Here is a 15,120-nt window from a genome sequence, read left to right as displayed (position 1 = left end):
GAAATAATCGTTCCGATCCAATGAAGGAAATATGTACGAGGGTTGAACTGGAGCAACAATCGTTCAGCTTTATTGTGGCTGATGTACATCTTGTGTGACGAAAAGTGCGGTAAAGAGTCGAAATTGCCGGAGCTTTATTTGGAACAAAGCATGTTTTGGTTCTAGAACTGGAAAAAGCAACGCCTGAGTGAAGGCCCGAGTCTGGCGCATGTGCCACGGGAGCAGATTCACGTTTGGTTTATTTTATTTTATTTTAATTTTACTTGTAGCTTTCACTGCAATCAATACCTTGTCAACATAGACTACTGGGAATAAAACATCAGTAGATACCGTATAATGTAAGAAAGCTTAGTTTCCAATTTAGATTAGAATTATCTGCAATCCCGGTGTACTCGGAAATGATCATTGTTTCATGCCAAGATATTGGGCATGTGTGTTGCTGTTTAAAATAAACAGCAATGTTTCTTATTTTTCATATATATTTAAATTCTTCACCCTTTCTACTGAGTGTTTATATGCGAGACTCCAATACACAATTGTTCCTCCTTTATAGTTAAACAAACATACATTGCAGCTTTAAAATCAATATATCACTTACACTGGATCAGGATACAATGTAGGAAGTTGAAGACAAAGGTAATGGGTGAGTGGGACTTGATGCAGGACAGGATACGGGCACAGAGTTTTGGGTGAGCTGAAGTTTACGGAGGGTGGAGGATGGGAGTCTGGCAAGGAGAGCATTGGAATAGTTGAGTCTGAAGGTGACAACTGTATGGATGAGGGTTTCAGCAGCAGATGGAGCTGGGCGATCTTATGGAGGTAGAAGTATGTTATGTTTGTGATGAAGAGGATATGGCATCGGAAGCTTAACTCGGGGTGGAATAGCACTCAAGTTTCAAAAAGTCTGGTTCAACCAGGGGCCGAGGAGGACGGAATTAGTGGCAAGGATGCGGAGTTTGTGGTGGGGACTGAAGGCAGTAGCTTTGACCTTCCCTATGTTTAACTGGAGGAAATTGTAGTCATCCAAGACTAAATGTCAGATGAGAAGTCTGATAACATAGAGGCAGTGGAGAGGGCAAGATTGGTGGTGGTTGTTGGCAGTGTATATGTGGAAGCTGACCCCATGCATCTGGACGATGTAGCCAAGGGGTAGCATGTAGATAGGTAAAAGGATGGATCCTTGGGGAACTTCAAACGTAATGGTGCAAGGACAGACATAGAAGTCATTTCTGGAGAAGCTTTGCTTATGATTGGATAGGTAAATTACCACAATTGAATTTTGTCTATGTTCTAAGAAATCGACACATATAGACTGGGTAGGAGGCACAGGACTTCCTAAAGTGGGCACTGTATGATTGTTACCTATCCAGGGGCTTTGAACCAGTTTAGTTTGTGAGTGGGCTTTTCTGACATTTCTAAATTGTAAACTATTTTTCTATTCTGTGTCCATTGATGTGGAAACATTAATTATTGAGATTAAAGTTTTTGATGAACTCAAGCCATGTTGCCAATTTTTGCCCCTAATGTTTCTGAGTTCCACAAAAGGAGATAACCTAGGACACTGTTCAAATGGACAGTGAAATACTCAAGATTGAAATTAACCAGCACATGAGCCAATTGTATGTTTTTTTTTCAATTCTAGAGATTAATCAGTAACCACTCCCCAGGATGTCAGTAAGCATGAAAAATGCTGTGACAGTTAAAGGAGCACTTCGCACTGATGCAAATAAATGTGAAAATTCTGAAAGACTGTGCACTCAATTAAGTGAAGCTGACAAAGAACAAGTTTCTGATTCTTTTAAGGATTTGAAACTGGCTTCCCAGACAATACTAGAAACACTCCAACAAAATGGTAGATCTAAATGTCCAAAGTGCCAGAGTTCAAGGATGTTTTACTGTTACTCGTGTTTCCTTCTGGTCGATGGTGTGAATTCTGATGAGATACCTAAGGTCAAGGTTAGTAACCAAAGATCATTAGTATCGGTTGGAGTTCTATAATACAGAAGTTACTGTACCATTTAAAATGTTCATAATCTCGATGAGCATATTAATTTTCCTTTAGTTAACCACCCAATCCTGACATTTCACCTGCATGTAAAATGTTAATAGTTTTAATGGTTCTCAGAGTAAATGAAAAGGAACTGTAAACTTTTGCCCCACTCTTTAAAAAGGGTTATTTGTATATTGGCATTCAGAAGACTTAAGGAGTTACAGTAAAATGGCAGTGTTTCTTCTCTCATCCCCCACCCCCAACCCCTGTCGAGCAGTCTGGCTAAAAACTGAGAAACCGATAGCCCATAATGCCGTTTTTTGTTTCTATTTGAACGGAGCCCTGACCATATACTCTGTAACTTATCACCAGTTTAATATTGATGACTATGATCATACTGTTATTTTGTGTTTTATTTATTTCTATTTCTTATAAATCATAAGTATGTACATTCACACCATCTTGCATTGATGATTCTGGATAAACCCTTTACTTTCATATGATCATGACCTACCTGCCACTTGATTGCAAAATCATATTTCCAATGCTGGAAAAGGGAAAGTCTGTGATTCATCATGAATTTGATTATATCATTTTTTCCTGAACTTTCCTTTCCTGAAAGTGGTGACTCATGCTGTGTGTTGTTCCATGGTTGCAGATAGCCCTCTGGTAATTCGCCCACGGTCACAGCTGAACCTGGTCCTGTGCATTCACGATACCCACACACAAGGGGCCAGAAATTGCTCCCAAAATAACGGAGGAGCTCAACAGCGCTCTCCGTTTTTAGTGGCAAATTGAAGGAGCACGTTTCCTGCGTTTGCACATGTGCAGTGAAACGCGGAAATCCAGAACTTGATTCTAGTGGTTCGCTGGCGATATGACAGCTTCGAATTAAAGGGCCACAGCACGCTGCAATCAGAGAAATCATTTGAAAAAAGCGCCAACTTGCTTATCTGCCCAGCTGGAAAGTAACTAATTATACCACCAAACAAGTACGCTTAAAAATATCAGGTCTAAACTAAGTTTTAATAGCGCAGTTAGTCTTACTGACTGCCAAACAACTAAAAATTAACTTTTACAAATGTGGAGTCTCATTACTCCTTATTTTAATAGTTTTTGGTCTTAAATTTTTTTTTTACTTTTCCCTCTGTCTCTTTAAATTAATTCATTTATTTCTTTGGCTTTTTATTTAAAAAAATTAAAATTTTTATTTACAATGACATACAGAATACTAACTTTAAATGAATGAAGTCTGCTTGTTTGCTTGAGCAATGCAGCCTGAATCTGTGGCCATGACTTCTCTTCCTGACAGATTTTGTGGGCGTATCTTCTCCTCACACACGTTTCCAGTCGTGCGGCAACTCACACTGCTCAGAGGCTGGGTTGATAGTGCACATTTTTTTAAAGTTCAAATTCAAGCAATTCGACGCAGGAGCTGCGGTGAGCATTGTTCTGCGTTCTGCCGATTTCTGGCCCAAGGTGTTTCCGATAGGCATCATTCATTCATCACTAGCACCAACTAAAACTAGCCTAGTACACATGACTCCTATCTCACATTACACTCTTAATGCCCTCTGAAGTGGCCTTACAAGACTCCCAGTTACAAATAATCACCTTCTCAAAGCAACAAGGGTTACAGCCTTGCCTGCATCCCAGGAGCAAATTTAAAAAAAAATTACGTTGTCATTTATCTCTTTTGCTGCTTTATGGGATCTTTCTGTGTGTAAATTGGCTGCCGGGTTTGCCTGAAAAGCAACAGAGGCTGCACTTTCAGATGTCCTATGAAAAATGCTGTATAAAAATGCAAGTTTGTTCTTTCTTACCAATTATGTTGTGTCTATTCATATCCACCTTGTTAAAAAGGTTAAAATATATTTTCCATTTCCAGCTCCCTCTGAAGATTGATATTATCAAACATCCCAATGAGACTGATGGCAAAAGTACTGCTGTACATGCAAAACTGTTGGCCCGAGATGATGTTAATATTTACACATACCCTTGCATGCCAGAGTATGAGGATGAAAAACATGAAGTAAGTTATCAGAAAACACTTTTTTTTATCTTAAGACCACATGGTACATTTAATTACTTTTCTGAATCTTTTTAGCTTGGTACCATGTATCATTTATTTAGATGACTTATTTTGAACCCCACCCCCCATTAGTGTCATTCTGCAACAAGATAGTAGGAGATGTGTACGGTCAGATCAAGGTAAGATAATGTAGTCTTGGCTCAAACATCACACCTTCCTAGGTGTAGGAAGTTGCTTGATAGGAGCAACTAGAGAACTGAAGAGTTTTTAAAGAAACATTCTGTTTTATCATTTTGTGTTGCTTTGTAATCTCAGCGTGTAGTTTTAATCCATCTTTTTTGATACTTAACTTTCCTGTTTAGGTTGTAGTGGTGTTCCCTGGTCCAAAGTCAGTTTCTCTTGAAGATATTCCAAAGTACTTACCTAATATTGCTAAAAAGAAATCCGTTCCTGCAACATCTTCTAAGAATGTGCGCAGTCATGATGAGAGCTATACATGGGAAGGGCCAGAACTTAAACGTGCAAAACATGACCAGAAAGACCAACGCAGTTTGGATGCTGAAAATCCAACAGAAGAGCAGGATACTGGAGAGAAGGAGACAAAAATGACCCCATTAAAAAGAGTGATATTTATCGACAGCACCTGGAATCAAACTAACAAAATAATTACTGATGAACGTCTTCAAGGTACTGTGTTAACTTAGAACAGTGGTGGACGAAGCTTGTTCATTTAAAGATGTTTCCTGCACTGCCACTGATGCAGAATCACTAAATATCCTGATTTAACTTAACAAACATTTGATTAGATAAAATCATTACCACCAGCTTTTTTTAAACTAGTCAATTTGTATCTTTCACAGCTGCTTCAATGCATCTTCAGATAAATTGTACTTAAATGATCTGGTTGCCCTCTCTCGAACCCTATGCTCTCTTGCCTTTACTGACTGTTGTTTTGTATACCTCTCCACCATCCCACTCTATGTACATTCTGGTCGCAGAACTTTGCTCCATTTGCTTTCATGCTCTAAGGTGCCTTTGAGATCTTTAGAGTATTTGATTTTGTGCTTCTGATTTTCCTGCTTAAAGAGCTGCTTTGCAAACGGGAAGGAAAATTGGGCGGGGTGTAAAATGGGCAACTGATCCATTGCTGCCTGGCGGGAACAGTTAAAATCAACCCCAACAACTTGCATTTATAAAACCACTTTAATGTAAAAAAAATTGTCCCAGGCACTTCACAAATAGGCATAACGGATGTGGAGCATAGTGCACCACAGTCATAGAAGATATGGTATGTGGCTTTGGTTAACATTTTCTTGCCGTGAAGCCTGTGTTAACAAGATTGATATATGCTTGACCCCATACTCGTGCTGCACAAAGGAGCCCAAAGTAGGGCATAAGGAGGGAGGAAAGCAAAGAGAGATGGGAACAAAGTTTTGTTTTGAAAATGGATGTCAGTTGTTCAGTTGTTTCCAGATTGATATCATGATCATCTAATCACGATCTGATTGAGTCCTACGACCTTGGTTCATGTTATTTCCTTAATTATATTTAAATGTCTTTGCTGGTCTTTATAGAAAATTAAAATGATCGGAAAAATTAGATCTGATCTGAGAATACTATTGTTTTACATTTTCAAGAGGTTTGCTTAAGCTGATCTTGTGCATTTACATTCACAAGTCAATGTAATATCCATCTCAAAAATGGAAATTATGTTCAGCTGTGTTCATCTCTCTGCAATAACTCCATTAATAACAATCCTTTAGAAGATTTGTACTAAAGTTAATGCATCAGATGGCATTGCTATATTGGCTATACAGAGTTAATGTGGGTTATAGTGAACAAAAGCGTTCAGAATGTCTCCCCTTAATGACTTGAGAAGTAAAATCATTGACCCTGCACCACGCAAATCAGTAAGATCTCTGGTTTGATCCCCAGTCTGTGCTGATTAGGTGATCTCAGCCGGACCAACTAAAGTTGACCGTAGGGTTCCCTTCAAAAAGGCTTTTATCCAATTCCCTTTTGAAAGCCATGATTGAATCTGCCTCCACCACCCCGTCAGACAGTGAATTCCAGATCTTAACTACTCGCTGTGTAAAAAAGTTTTTCCTCATGTCACCTTTGGTTCTTTTGCCAATCACCTTAAATCTTTGTCCTCTGGTTCTTGACCCTTCCTTCAACAGGAACAGTTTCTCGCTATCTACTCTGTCTAGACCCTTCCTGAATTTGAATACCTCTATCAAATCTCCTCGCAACCTTCCCTGCTGTAAGGAGAACAACCTAAGCTTCTCCATTCTATCCATGTAATTGAAGTCCCTTATCCCTGGAACCATTCTAGTAAATCTCTTCTGCACCCTCTCTAAGGCCTTCACATCCTTCCAAAAGTGCGGTGCCCAGAACTGGACATAATACTCCAGTTGTGGCTGAACCAGTGTTTTATAAAGGTTCATCATAACTTCCTTGCTTTTGTACTCTGTGCCTCTATTTATAAATCCAGGATCCCATATGCTTTTTTAACCGCTTTCTCAACCTGCCCTGCCACCTTCAAAGATTTGTGCGTATATATACCCTGCACCCCTTTTAGAATTGTACCCTTTAGTTTATATTGCCTCTCCTCATTCTTCCTACCAAAATGTATCACTTCGCACTTTTCTGCGTTAAATTTCATCTGCCATGTGTCCGTCCATTCCACCAGCCTGTCCATTATCTCTTCAAGTCTATCACTATCCTCCTCACTGTTCACTACACTTCCAAGTGTTGTGTCATCTGCAAATTTTAAAATTGTGCCCTGTACACCCAAGTCTAAGTCATTAACATATATCAAGAAAAGCAGTGGTCCTAGTACCGACCCCTGGGGACCACCACTGTATAGCTCCCTCCAGTCTGAAAAACAACCATTCACTATTACTCTGTTTCCTGTCACTTGCCAATTTCTTATCCATGCTGCCACTGCCCCTTTTATTCCATGGACTTCAACTTTGATGACAAGCCTATTATGCGGCACTATATCAAATGCCTTTTGGAAGTCCATATACACATCAACTACATTGCCCTCATCAACCCTCTCTGTTACCTCGTCTAAAAACTCAATCAAGTTAGTTAAACACAATTTGCCTTCAACAAATCCGTGCCGGCTTTCCTTTATTAATCCACACTTGTCCAAGTGACTATTAACTTTGTCCTGGATTATCATTTCTAAAAGTTTCCCCACCACCAAGGTTAAACTGACTAGCCTGTAGTTGCTGGGTTTATCCTTACACCTTTTTTTGAACAAGGGTGTAACGTTTGCAATTCTCCAGTCCTCTAACACTCAGTGTAGGTTCATATATGAAAAATAGCCACTCCCAGTAATGGAGTTGACATCTTCAGGATAGGAAGGAAGGGGAGAAAATTATAGCATCAGCATAATGGGACCACCAAGGCTTAAAATTTATGTCATAAATAATTTTTTTAAAAAGTTAGTTGTGTTGATTTATATGTGTAACATAGTAATGACAGGAATGCATACTTAGTGTGCACTGTTTTCAGACAATTTAAATGTTTTCCTGTATCCTTTTCTTTGCAGAATTACTTCATGTCGAACTAAGAACACAAAAGACACGTTTTTGGCGTTGTCAGAAAGGAAAACCAGACACGTATCTCGCAACAATTGAGGCCATTTACTATTTTCTAGTTGACTATCATAGACTGCTTTTAAAAGAAAACTACAATGGGGAATATGACAATCTGTTTTTTTTCTATTCATTCATGTACAGATTAATCAACAAGGCTAAACATGCAGCCGGCAAACTGAACTGAACTGTTTTGTGGAAAGTCACTGGTGATTCTTCTACAGATTGACATTTCATAGAGACACTATAATTTGTGGGCTAGTACGATAAGGTCTTAGTAAATTCTGTCTTTTGCTATCTAGTAATGATTAAAACTTGTACAGTTTGTATATATATTGTGCTCTGAATCTTTATTAATAAAGACATTTAGAAAGTGCTTTTTTCAGTGAAAGAAAATGAAAAATGAGAATCAATTGTTTAAATATGTTTAGTCATATCAGTCAAGGTCTTATATAGGTACAATACCCTGTACTTTTTTCAAATAAATGTCTTCTTTCCTAAAGCAGAAAGTAACATGGAATGCAGATGACATCACTTGAATTCTTTGTTTTAATTTCCTGCGAAACTAAAAACACCCTTGTTTGTAAAAACTTGGCTTCTTAAAACTAGCTAGCAGGATTTGGTTATAGAAATGGTCTTTCTACAGTTGACATGGGTTTTTAGATCAGAATTTGGTATAAATTCAGGATTGGTTAAAAAGTACCAAGTCTGAACTACTGAGCAATATGAAAGACATTTTGAAATCTATAAGGTTAAAAAGGGTGCAGTTAATAAAGCACAAACAGTTGATACCAACAATCTGAGAAAAAAATCAGTAGTGATCATATGAAGGAACAGCCCTGCTGGTTCTAATCACAGTCCAGACAGTGTATTTATATTCAATTTACCATCAGCAGTTGTGCTAAACTGAATATAAACAAACTAGTGCATGTGTCATCAAAGGTAGCAAGCACAACCAAAATAGATGGCTCAGGCCTGTGCCTTAAACAGCTGTGTAAATGCCAAGCAGCTTTCCAGTCGAGGTATCTGTATTTTGGTCACTGAAGGGCTAAGCATTGACCATGCTTCATACTGCCTCCATACTTCAATGGAGGTTTTGCTATTGCTAGCCTGTCAGACCTTATCTAAGACAAGAGTGAGGAAGGTATGGCCCCACCACAATAGAAGCGGTTAGCGACAATGAAACAATTACACGTTCACAAACTTATTACAAACAAAATACAAGTGTCAATATATTAATCGAGGGGCTTCGGTGATCCAGTGGTTGAGGGTTCGGAATCCCAAAGGTAGAAAACCTAGTTTGAATTCCCTTCCTACTAAACAAAGCATAAGTAGGCTCAAGTCTAGCCAGCTTTTAATGGGTACTAGTACTGCTGAGAAATCATCAGGAGTCCTGTGTGATGAGAGTGCCCCGTCTGCAAGAACTGCATAATCCTGGACTTAGCCTGAAGAGAAATGGGTATTTTCTCTATGGCTGACCTTTGACTAAACATTGGCTGAATATGTAAATTACTGGTAAGGTTCTGACCCTACAAAGGGAATAAATGTATGTACAAGAATAAACATTATAAAAGGTCAGTATTATCAACGCATTCATGTACCCAGTAAACCCTAACCAGTAACTGCCAACTGGAACTAACCGTTTGGGAGAAGAGTAAATTTTCAAGACCTAGCATTTAAACATTTGATAATATATAATGTATTATATAATATATACAAGGCTGAATATTCACAACCATCTTCAGCCAGAAGTCCAGAGTGGATGATCGTTTTCGGCCTCCTCCTGAGGTCCCCACCATCATAGATGCCAGTCTTCAGCTAATTTGATTCACTCCAGATGATATCAAGAAATGACTTTGTGCATTGGGCACAGCAAAGGTTACGGGCACTGACAACATCCCAGCTGTGGTGCTGAAAACCTGTGCTCCAGAACTGGCCGCGTTCTTAGCTAAGCTGTTCCAGTACAGCTATAACACTGGCAGCTACCCAACAATGTGGAAAATTGCCCAAGTATGTCCTGTCTATGAAAATCAGGACAAACCCAATTCGGTCAATTACCACCCCATCAGCCTACTCCTAATCATCAGCAAAATGATGGAAGGAGTCATCAACAGTGTTATCAAATGATACATACCAATAACCTGCTCACCGATGCTCAGTTTGGGTTCTGCCAGATCCATTCAGCTCCAGACCTCATTACATCCTTGGTCCAAACATGCACCGTGACATCACGGCAGCATTTGACCGAGGCACCCAGGAACCCGAGTAAAACTGAAGTTAATGGGGATCAGGGGGAAAATTCTACCGTGGCTGCAGTCATACCTGGCACAAAGGAAGATGGTTATGATTTGTTGGAGGCCAATCATCTCAGCCTCAGGACATTGCTGCAGCCGTTCCTCTGGGCAATCTCCTAGGCCCAACTATCTTCAGCTGCTTCATTAATGACCTTCCTTCCATCATAGGGTCAGAAATGTGGCTGGTCGTTGATGATTGCACAATGTTCAGCTCCATTCGCAATTCTTCAGATAATGAAGCAGTCCGTGACTGTATGCAGCAAGACCTGGATAACATCCAAGTTTCGGCTGATAAGTGGCAACTAATATTTGTGCCACAAAAGTGTCAGACAGTGACCATCTCCAACAATTGTAAACAATTTTACAACACCAAGTTATAGTCCAGCAATTTTATTTTAAATTCACAAGCTTTCGGAGATTTTCTCCTTCCTCAGGCAAATGTTTCAAGATCTCCTTGAAGCCTACGCATTTATACATATTGAACAATAATACATGGTGTTTACAGACTGCCCCTGCAACTGCCCGTTGCCAAGGCAATCACCGTGTTCAGACAGAGAGGTGTTACCTGCAGAACCTCCGAATACACATTCAACAAAAAAACAAACAGGGAAAAAAAACAGAGAAAAAAAAAACACAGAGAGAGGCAGAAACATCCGGAAGGCAGAGAGAGCCAGCAAATGACCCATTATATTAAAAACAGATAACATTTGTTCGCTGGTGGGGTAACGTGTAGCGTGACATCTTCACTGCACAAGACCTCCAACCAACACTATACACCAGATACATCGACGACATTTTCTTTCTATGGACCCACGGCAAGGAATCACTAAAGAGACTACACGATAACATCAACAAGTTCCATCCCACCATCAAGCTCACCATGGACTACTCCTCAGAATCAGTTTCTTTCTTGGACACACGAATCTCCATCAAAGACGGGCACCTCAGCACCTCACTCTACCGCAAGCCCACGGACAACCTCACGATGCTCCACTTTTCCAGCTTCCACCCTAACCACGTCAAAGAGGCCATCCCCTATGGACAGGCCCTGCGAATACACAGGGTCTGCTCAGACGAGGAGGAACGCGATGGACACCTACAGACGCTGAAAGACGCCCTAGTAAGAACGGGATATGACGCTCGACTCATCGATCGACAGTTCCGACGGGCCACAGCAAAAAATCGCATAGACCTCCTCAGGAGACTAACACGGGACGCAACCAACAGAGTACCCTTTGTCGTCCAGTACTTCCCCGGAGCGGAGAAACTACGCCATGTTCTCCGCAGCCTTCAACATGTCATCAATGAGGACAAACACCTCGCTATGGCCATCCCCACACCTCCACTACTCGCCTTTAAACAGCCACCCAACCTCAAACAGACCATCGTTCGCAGCAAACTACCTAGCTTTCAAGAGAACAGCGTCCACGACGCCACACAACCCTGCCACGGTAACCTCTGCAAGACATGCCAGATCATCGACACAGATACCACCATCACACGAGATGACACCACCCACCAGGTGCATGGTTCATACTCCTGTGACTCAGCCAACGTTGTCTACCTCATACGTTGCAGGAAAGGATGCCCCAGAGCATGGTACATTGGCGAGACCATGCAGACGCTGCGACAACGGATGAACGGACACCGCGCAACAATCGCCAAACAGGAGGGTTCCCTCCCAGTCGGGGAACACTTCAGCAGTCATGGACATTCATCCACCGACCTTCGGGTAAGCGTACTCCAAGGCGGCCTTCGAGACACACGACAACGCAAAATTGTCGAGCAGAAATTGATAGCCAAGTTCCGCACCCATGAGGACGGCCTCAACCGGGATCTTGGGTTCATGTCACGCTACACGTTACCCCACCAGCGAACAAATGTTATCTGTTTTTAATATAATGGGTCATTTGCTGGCTCTCTCTGCCTTCCGGATGTTTCTGCCTCTCTCTGTTTTTTTTTTCTCTGTTTTTTTTCCCTGTTTGTTTTTTTGTTGAATGTGTATTCGGAGGTTCTGCAGGTAACACCTCTCTGTCTGAACACGGTGATTGCCTTGGCAACGGGCAGTTGCAGGGGCAGTCTGTAAACACCATGTATTATTGTTCAATATGTATAAATGCGTAGGCTTCAAGGAGATCTTGAAACATTTGCCTGAGGAAGGAGAAAATCTCCGAAAGCTTGTGAATTTAAAATAAAATTGCTGGACTATAACTTGGTGTTGTAAAATTGTTTACAATTGTCAACCCCAGTCCATCACCGGCATCTCCACATCATCTCCAACAAGAGAGAGCATAACCACCTCCCCTTGACATTCAATGACGTTGGAATCGCCGAGTCCCTCACCATCAACATCCTGGGGGCCACCATTGACCAGAAACTCAATTGGACCAGCCACATAAATGCCGCGGGTGCTAGAGCAGGTCAAAGACTGGGTATTCTACAGCGAGTGGCTCAACTCTCGACTCCCCATAGCCTCTACCACCTTCAAGAAGGCAGCTCAACACCACCTTCTCAAAGGCAAATAGGGATTGACAATAAATGCCGGGGTTGACAATAAATGCCGGCCTTGCCACCGATGCCCACATCCTGAGAATGAATTATTATGTATAGTTATAGATAAGTCAATGTCATTCCTTCTACTGAAATCTATACATGCAGGTTGCTCATTCATACATCATTGTAATCTGTGTTCCTCTTCTGCATCCGTCCATAATGCACTTCACATCAGTCACTGTTCCTCCCAAGCACTAGCACAGATTTAGCCATTCCTGGGGATTTGGACATGGCATGAACACAAAGCATGATTAAGCTGGAGCATATGGTAGTGATGGTAGAGGTGGAAGAAGGACAGCCTGTCCATAAGGCCAACTTGAGTCCTGCCTTGGCTGCTGAGCCTGGGAATTTAGACTCTACGGGACCTGTCCTTATAGGAATGATGCTTCTGAGCATCAAGATTGGTGCAGACATTGTGGGCTCTCCCAAGCAGCATGCTGCAGATGGCAACTTGGGTGCAGGAGTCCACTACCCACATGTGTACAACCTTGTATGATGATTTTACAACACTACAGCCCACGACGGAGTGTGTGGCAACTCCAGGGACATCTGCAGTGGAGCTGTGTTATCCTGCTAGGGCCCAAAGGTTAGTCGGTATTTCTCCGATAGATGCTCAGACCGCTGCCATATTGGAACAGGCTATTTCGTCTGGCTTCAACAGGTTTGGAAATCAGTTAGAAAGAACACAAGGCAGGTTTTCGCTGATCTCATTAGTACCATTAGAGATAAATTTCTGCAGAGGTTCTCCCACTTATCCACCATAAATTTGAACAAAGAACCTTGTTTATGCTGTTTTTCCACGGTTTGCATGGCTCTTCTACTAAAGTTATGGCGGACAAGTGGAAGAACCCCAAATGGCCAACCCATTATCCTGAGACTATGCCCCCTAGTTCTGGACCCACCAGCCAGAGGAAACAGCTTCTCAGCATCTACCCTGTCAAGCCCTCTCAAAATCTTATATGTTTCAATGAGATCACCTCTCATTCTTCTAAACTCCAGAGAGTATAGACCCATTCTATTCAATCTCTCCTCACAGGACAACCCTCTCATCCCAGGAATCAATCTAGTGAACCTTCGTTGCACCGCCTCTAAAGCAAGTATATCCTTTCTTAGATAAGGAGACCAAAACTGTGCACAGTACTCCAGGTGTGGTCTCACCAAAGCCCTGTACAGTTACAGCAAGACCTCCCTACTCTTGCACTCCAACCCCCTTGCAATAAAGGCTAACATACCACTTGCCTTCCTAATTGCTTGCTGTACCTGCATGCTAACTTTGTTCCCAGAATCTAAATAACTTCATGTGGGATGGTATGACACAGCAGATTATATTACTAATTTTGTCAAACTCATGGAAAGGCTATTGTTATTTTTATGTTAAATCAATCTTACTAGAGCAGGATCCAGACATAAAGTAACATTCTTCATTGATCTGCTTTGTGCTAAGACCACCCACACTCACTTTGCAATGCTCAGAATTATTTGCATGTTATAATTTACGCCTAAAGGTCTCTCATTTTTTTCTTTCTGGAGTATTTACTTTATAAAAAGCATTGTTATTACAAGTGCAGTACAAATTTAAGATGAGCCAGAGCTAAAGACTGATATGTTTTGCTGGGGTATTTTGAACGATTCCATACTAGATGTTTATCTTGAATTTCCAAAATTATACCGCTTGCTGGTAGAATGGTTGGAACAGAAGCCAAGTACAAGATTAATTACTCTCGGTACTGCACTCTCTGCCAAGATCTGTTCGCAGACTTCATGCACACTGCTACACTTTCATGTGGGCATCTGAAATTTATCTTCTTGACTATGCTATTCTGTCAGAGACCTATTATATACTTCAATCTTTGTGGAAAGGGAGATGGATGTAGTCACAATTTTACTGCTTTCTTTGAATTTTTTTTAAAAAGAGTGACACTGTGTTGCAGAACCCTGATGCAAAGATTTGTGTGAGGGGACGGAGGAACACGGCTGTTGGTGATGAGGTTTAATCTCTCAAGCCTGAGTTTCCAATCTCAACTGCTGTAGGGTTGATAAGCAAAGGGCAGCTATCCCCCGCAAGGGAAGGGAAAATCATAGAAAGAATTGCCTCTCAAACACAGTTGTACATCTTCGGTTGGCTGGCTTAAAACACTATTGGTATAAATCAAGGAGCAGGTAACTCACCCACTTTGCTTTCAGCTTCAGGTAACCAAAGTCCTGGGAGAGCATTGCAAAAGTGGAGGGATTTCAAACCTGCACAAAAATGTCATAATTGTATTAGATCCAAGCAGTTCTCAAAGGACTAAACTTTATCTTACAATTTCTTTTAAAAGTTAGATGATAGAGGAGCAGGAAAGCAAAATCAGCCTGGATGTTATTCAAATCGAGCATCATTATCTGAGGAACTGAACTATCTGATTTGCTGGCAAAGAATGATCTTACATTTATATAGCACCTTTCATGACCTCAGGATGTCCCAAAGCACTTTACAGCCAATGAAATATTTTTTGAAGTGTAGTCACTGTTGTAATGTAGGAGACATGGTAGCCAATTTGTGCACAGCAAGCTCCCACAAACAGCACTAAAATAAATTAATAGATAATCTGTTTTCGTGATGTTGGTTGAGAGATAAATCTTGACACCGGGAGAATGCCCCTG

At 41.1% G+C, this 15,120-nt stretch overlaps 1 protein-coding gene across 3 annotated transcripts; it reads left to right on the top strand.

Moving 5' to 3' along the window:
• The first annotated feature begins 8 nt into the window (after positions 1–8).
• dtwd1 (DTW domain containing 1) lies at positions 9–8,090 on the top strand. 3 transcript variants are annotated; one of them, XM_067971165.1, is made up of 5 exons: positions 9–104; positions 1,643–1,956; positions 3,879–4,022; positions 4,385–4,709; positions 7,585–8,090. In XM_067971165.1, exons 2-5 carry the CDS (start codon positions 1,669–1,671, stop codon positions 7,815–7,817), a joined length of 990 nt encoding a protein of 329 aa, XP_067827266.1. In that variant the 5' UTR covers positions 9–104; positions 1,643–1,668; the 3' UTR covers positions 7,818–8,090. The 3 variants fall into 3 exon arrangements, with proteins under 3 accessions (XP_067827266.1, XP_067827265.1, XP_067827264.1); XM_067971164.1 differs by having other exon boundaries at positions 9–109; XM_067971163.1 differs by having other exon boundaries at positions 9–338.
• The last annotated feature ends 7,030 nt before the right edge of the window (positions 8,091–15,120 follow it).

The sequence above is a fragment of the Heptranchias perlo genome, chromosome 34, assembly GCF_035084215.1.
Source record: "Heptranchias perlo isolate sHepPer1 chromosome 34, sHepPer1.hap1, whole genome shotgun sequence".
In the NCBI taxonomy this organism is placed as follows: Eukaryota; Metazoa; Chordata; class Chondrichthyes; order Hexanchiformes; family Hexanchidae; genus Heptranchias; species Heptranchias perlo.
The sequence above is the reverse complement of the archived record's forward strand: the minus strand, read 5'-3'. Positions and strand labels throughout refer to the sequence as shown.

What these genes read in the sequence shown, in the direction of transcription:
- dtwd1 (XM_067971165.1), top strand. Translation starts at nt 1,669, where the DNA reads ATGTCAGTAAGCATGAAAAATGCTGTGACAGTTAAAGGAGCACTTCGC. An exon ending in ATGAGATACCTAAGGTCAAG is followed by an intron (nt 1,957 to 3,878) that starts GTTAGTAACCAA and finishes TTCCATTTCCAG; the next exon opens with CTCCCTCTGAAGATTGATAT. An exon ending in TACTGATGAACGTCTTCAAG is followed by an intron (nt 4,710 to 7,584) that starts GTACTGTGTTAA and finishes TTTTCTTTGCAG; the next exon opens with AATTACTTCATGTCGAACTA.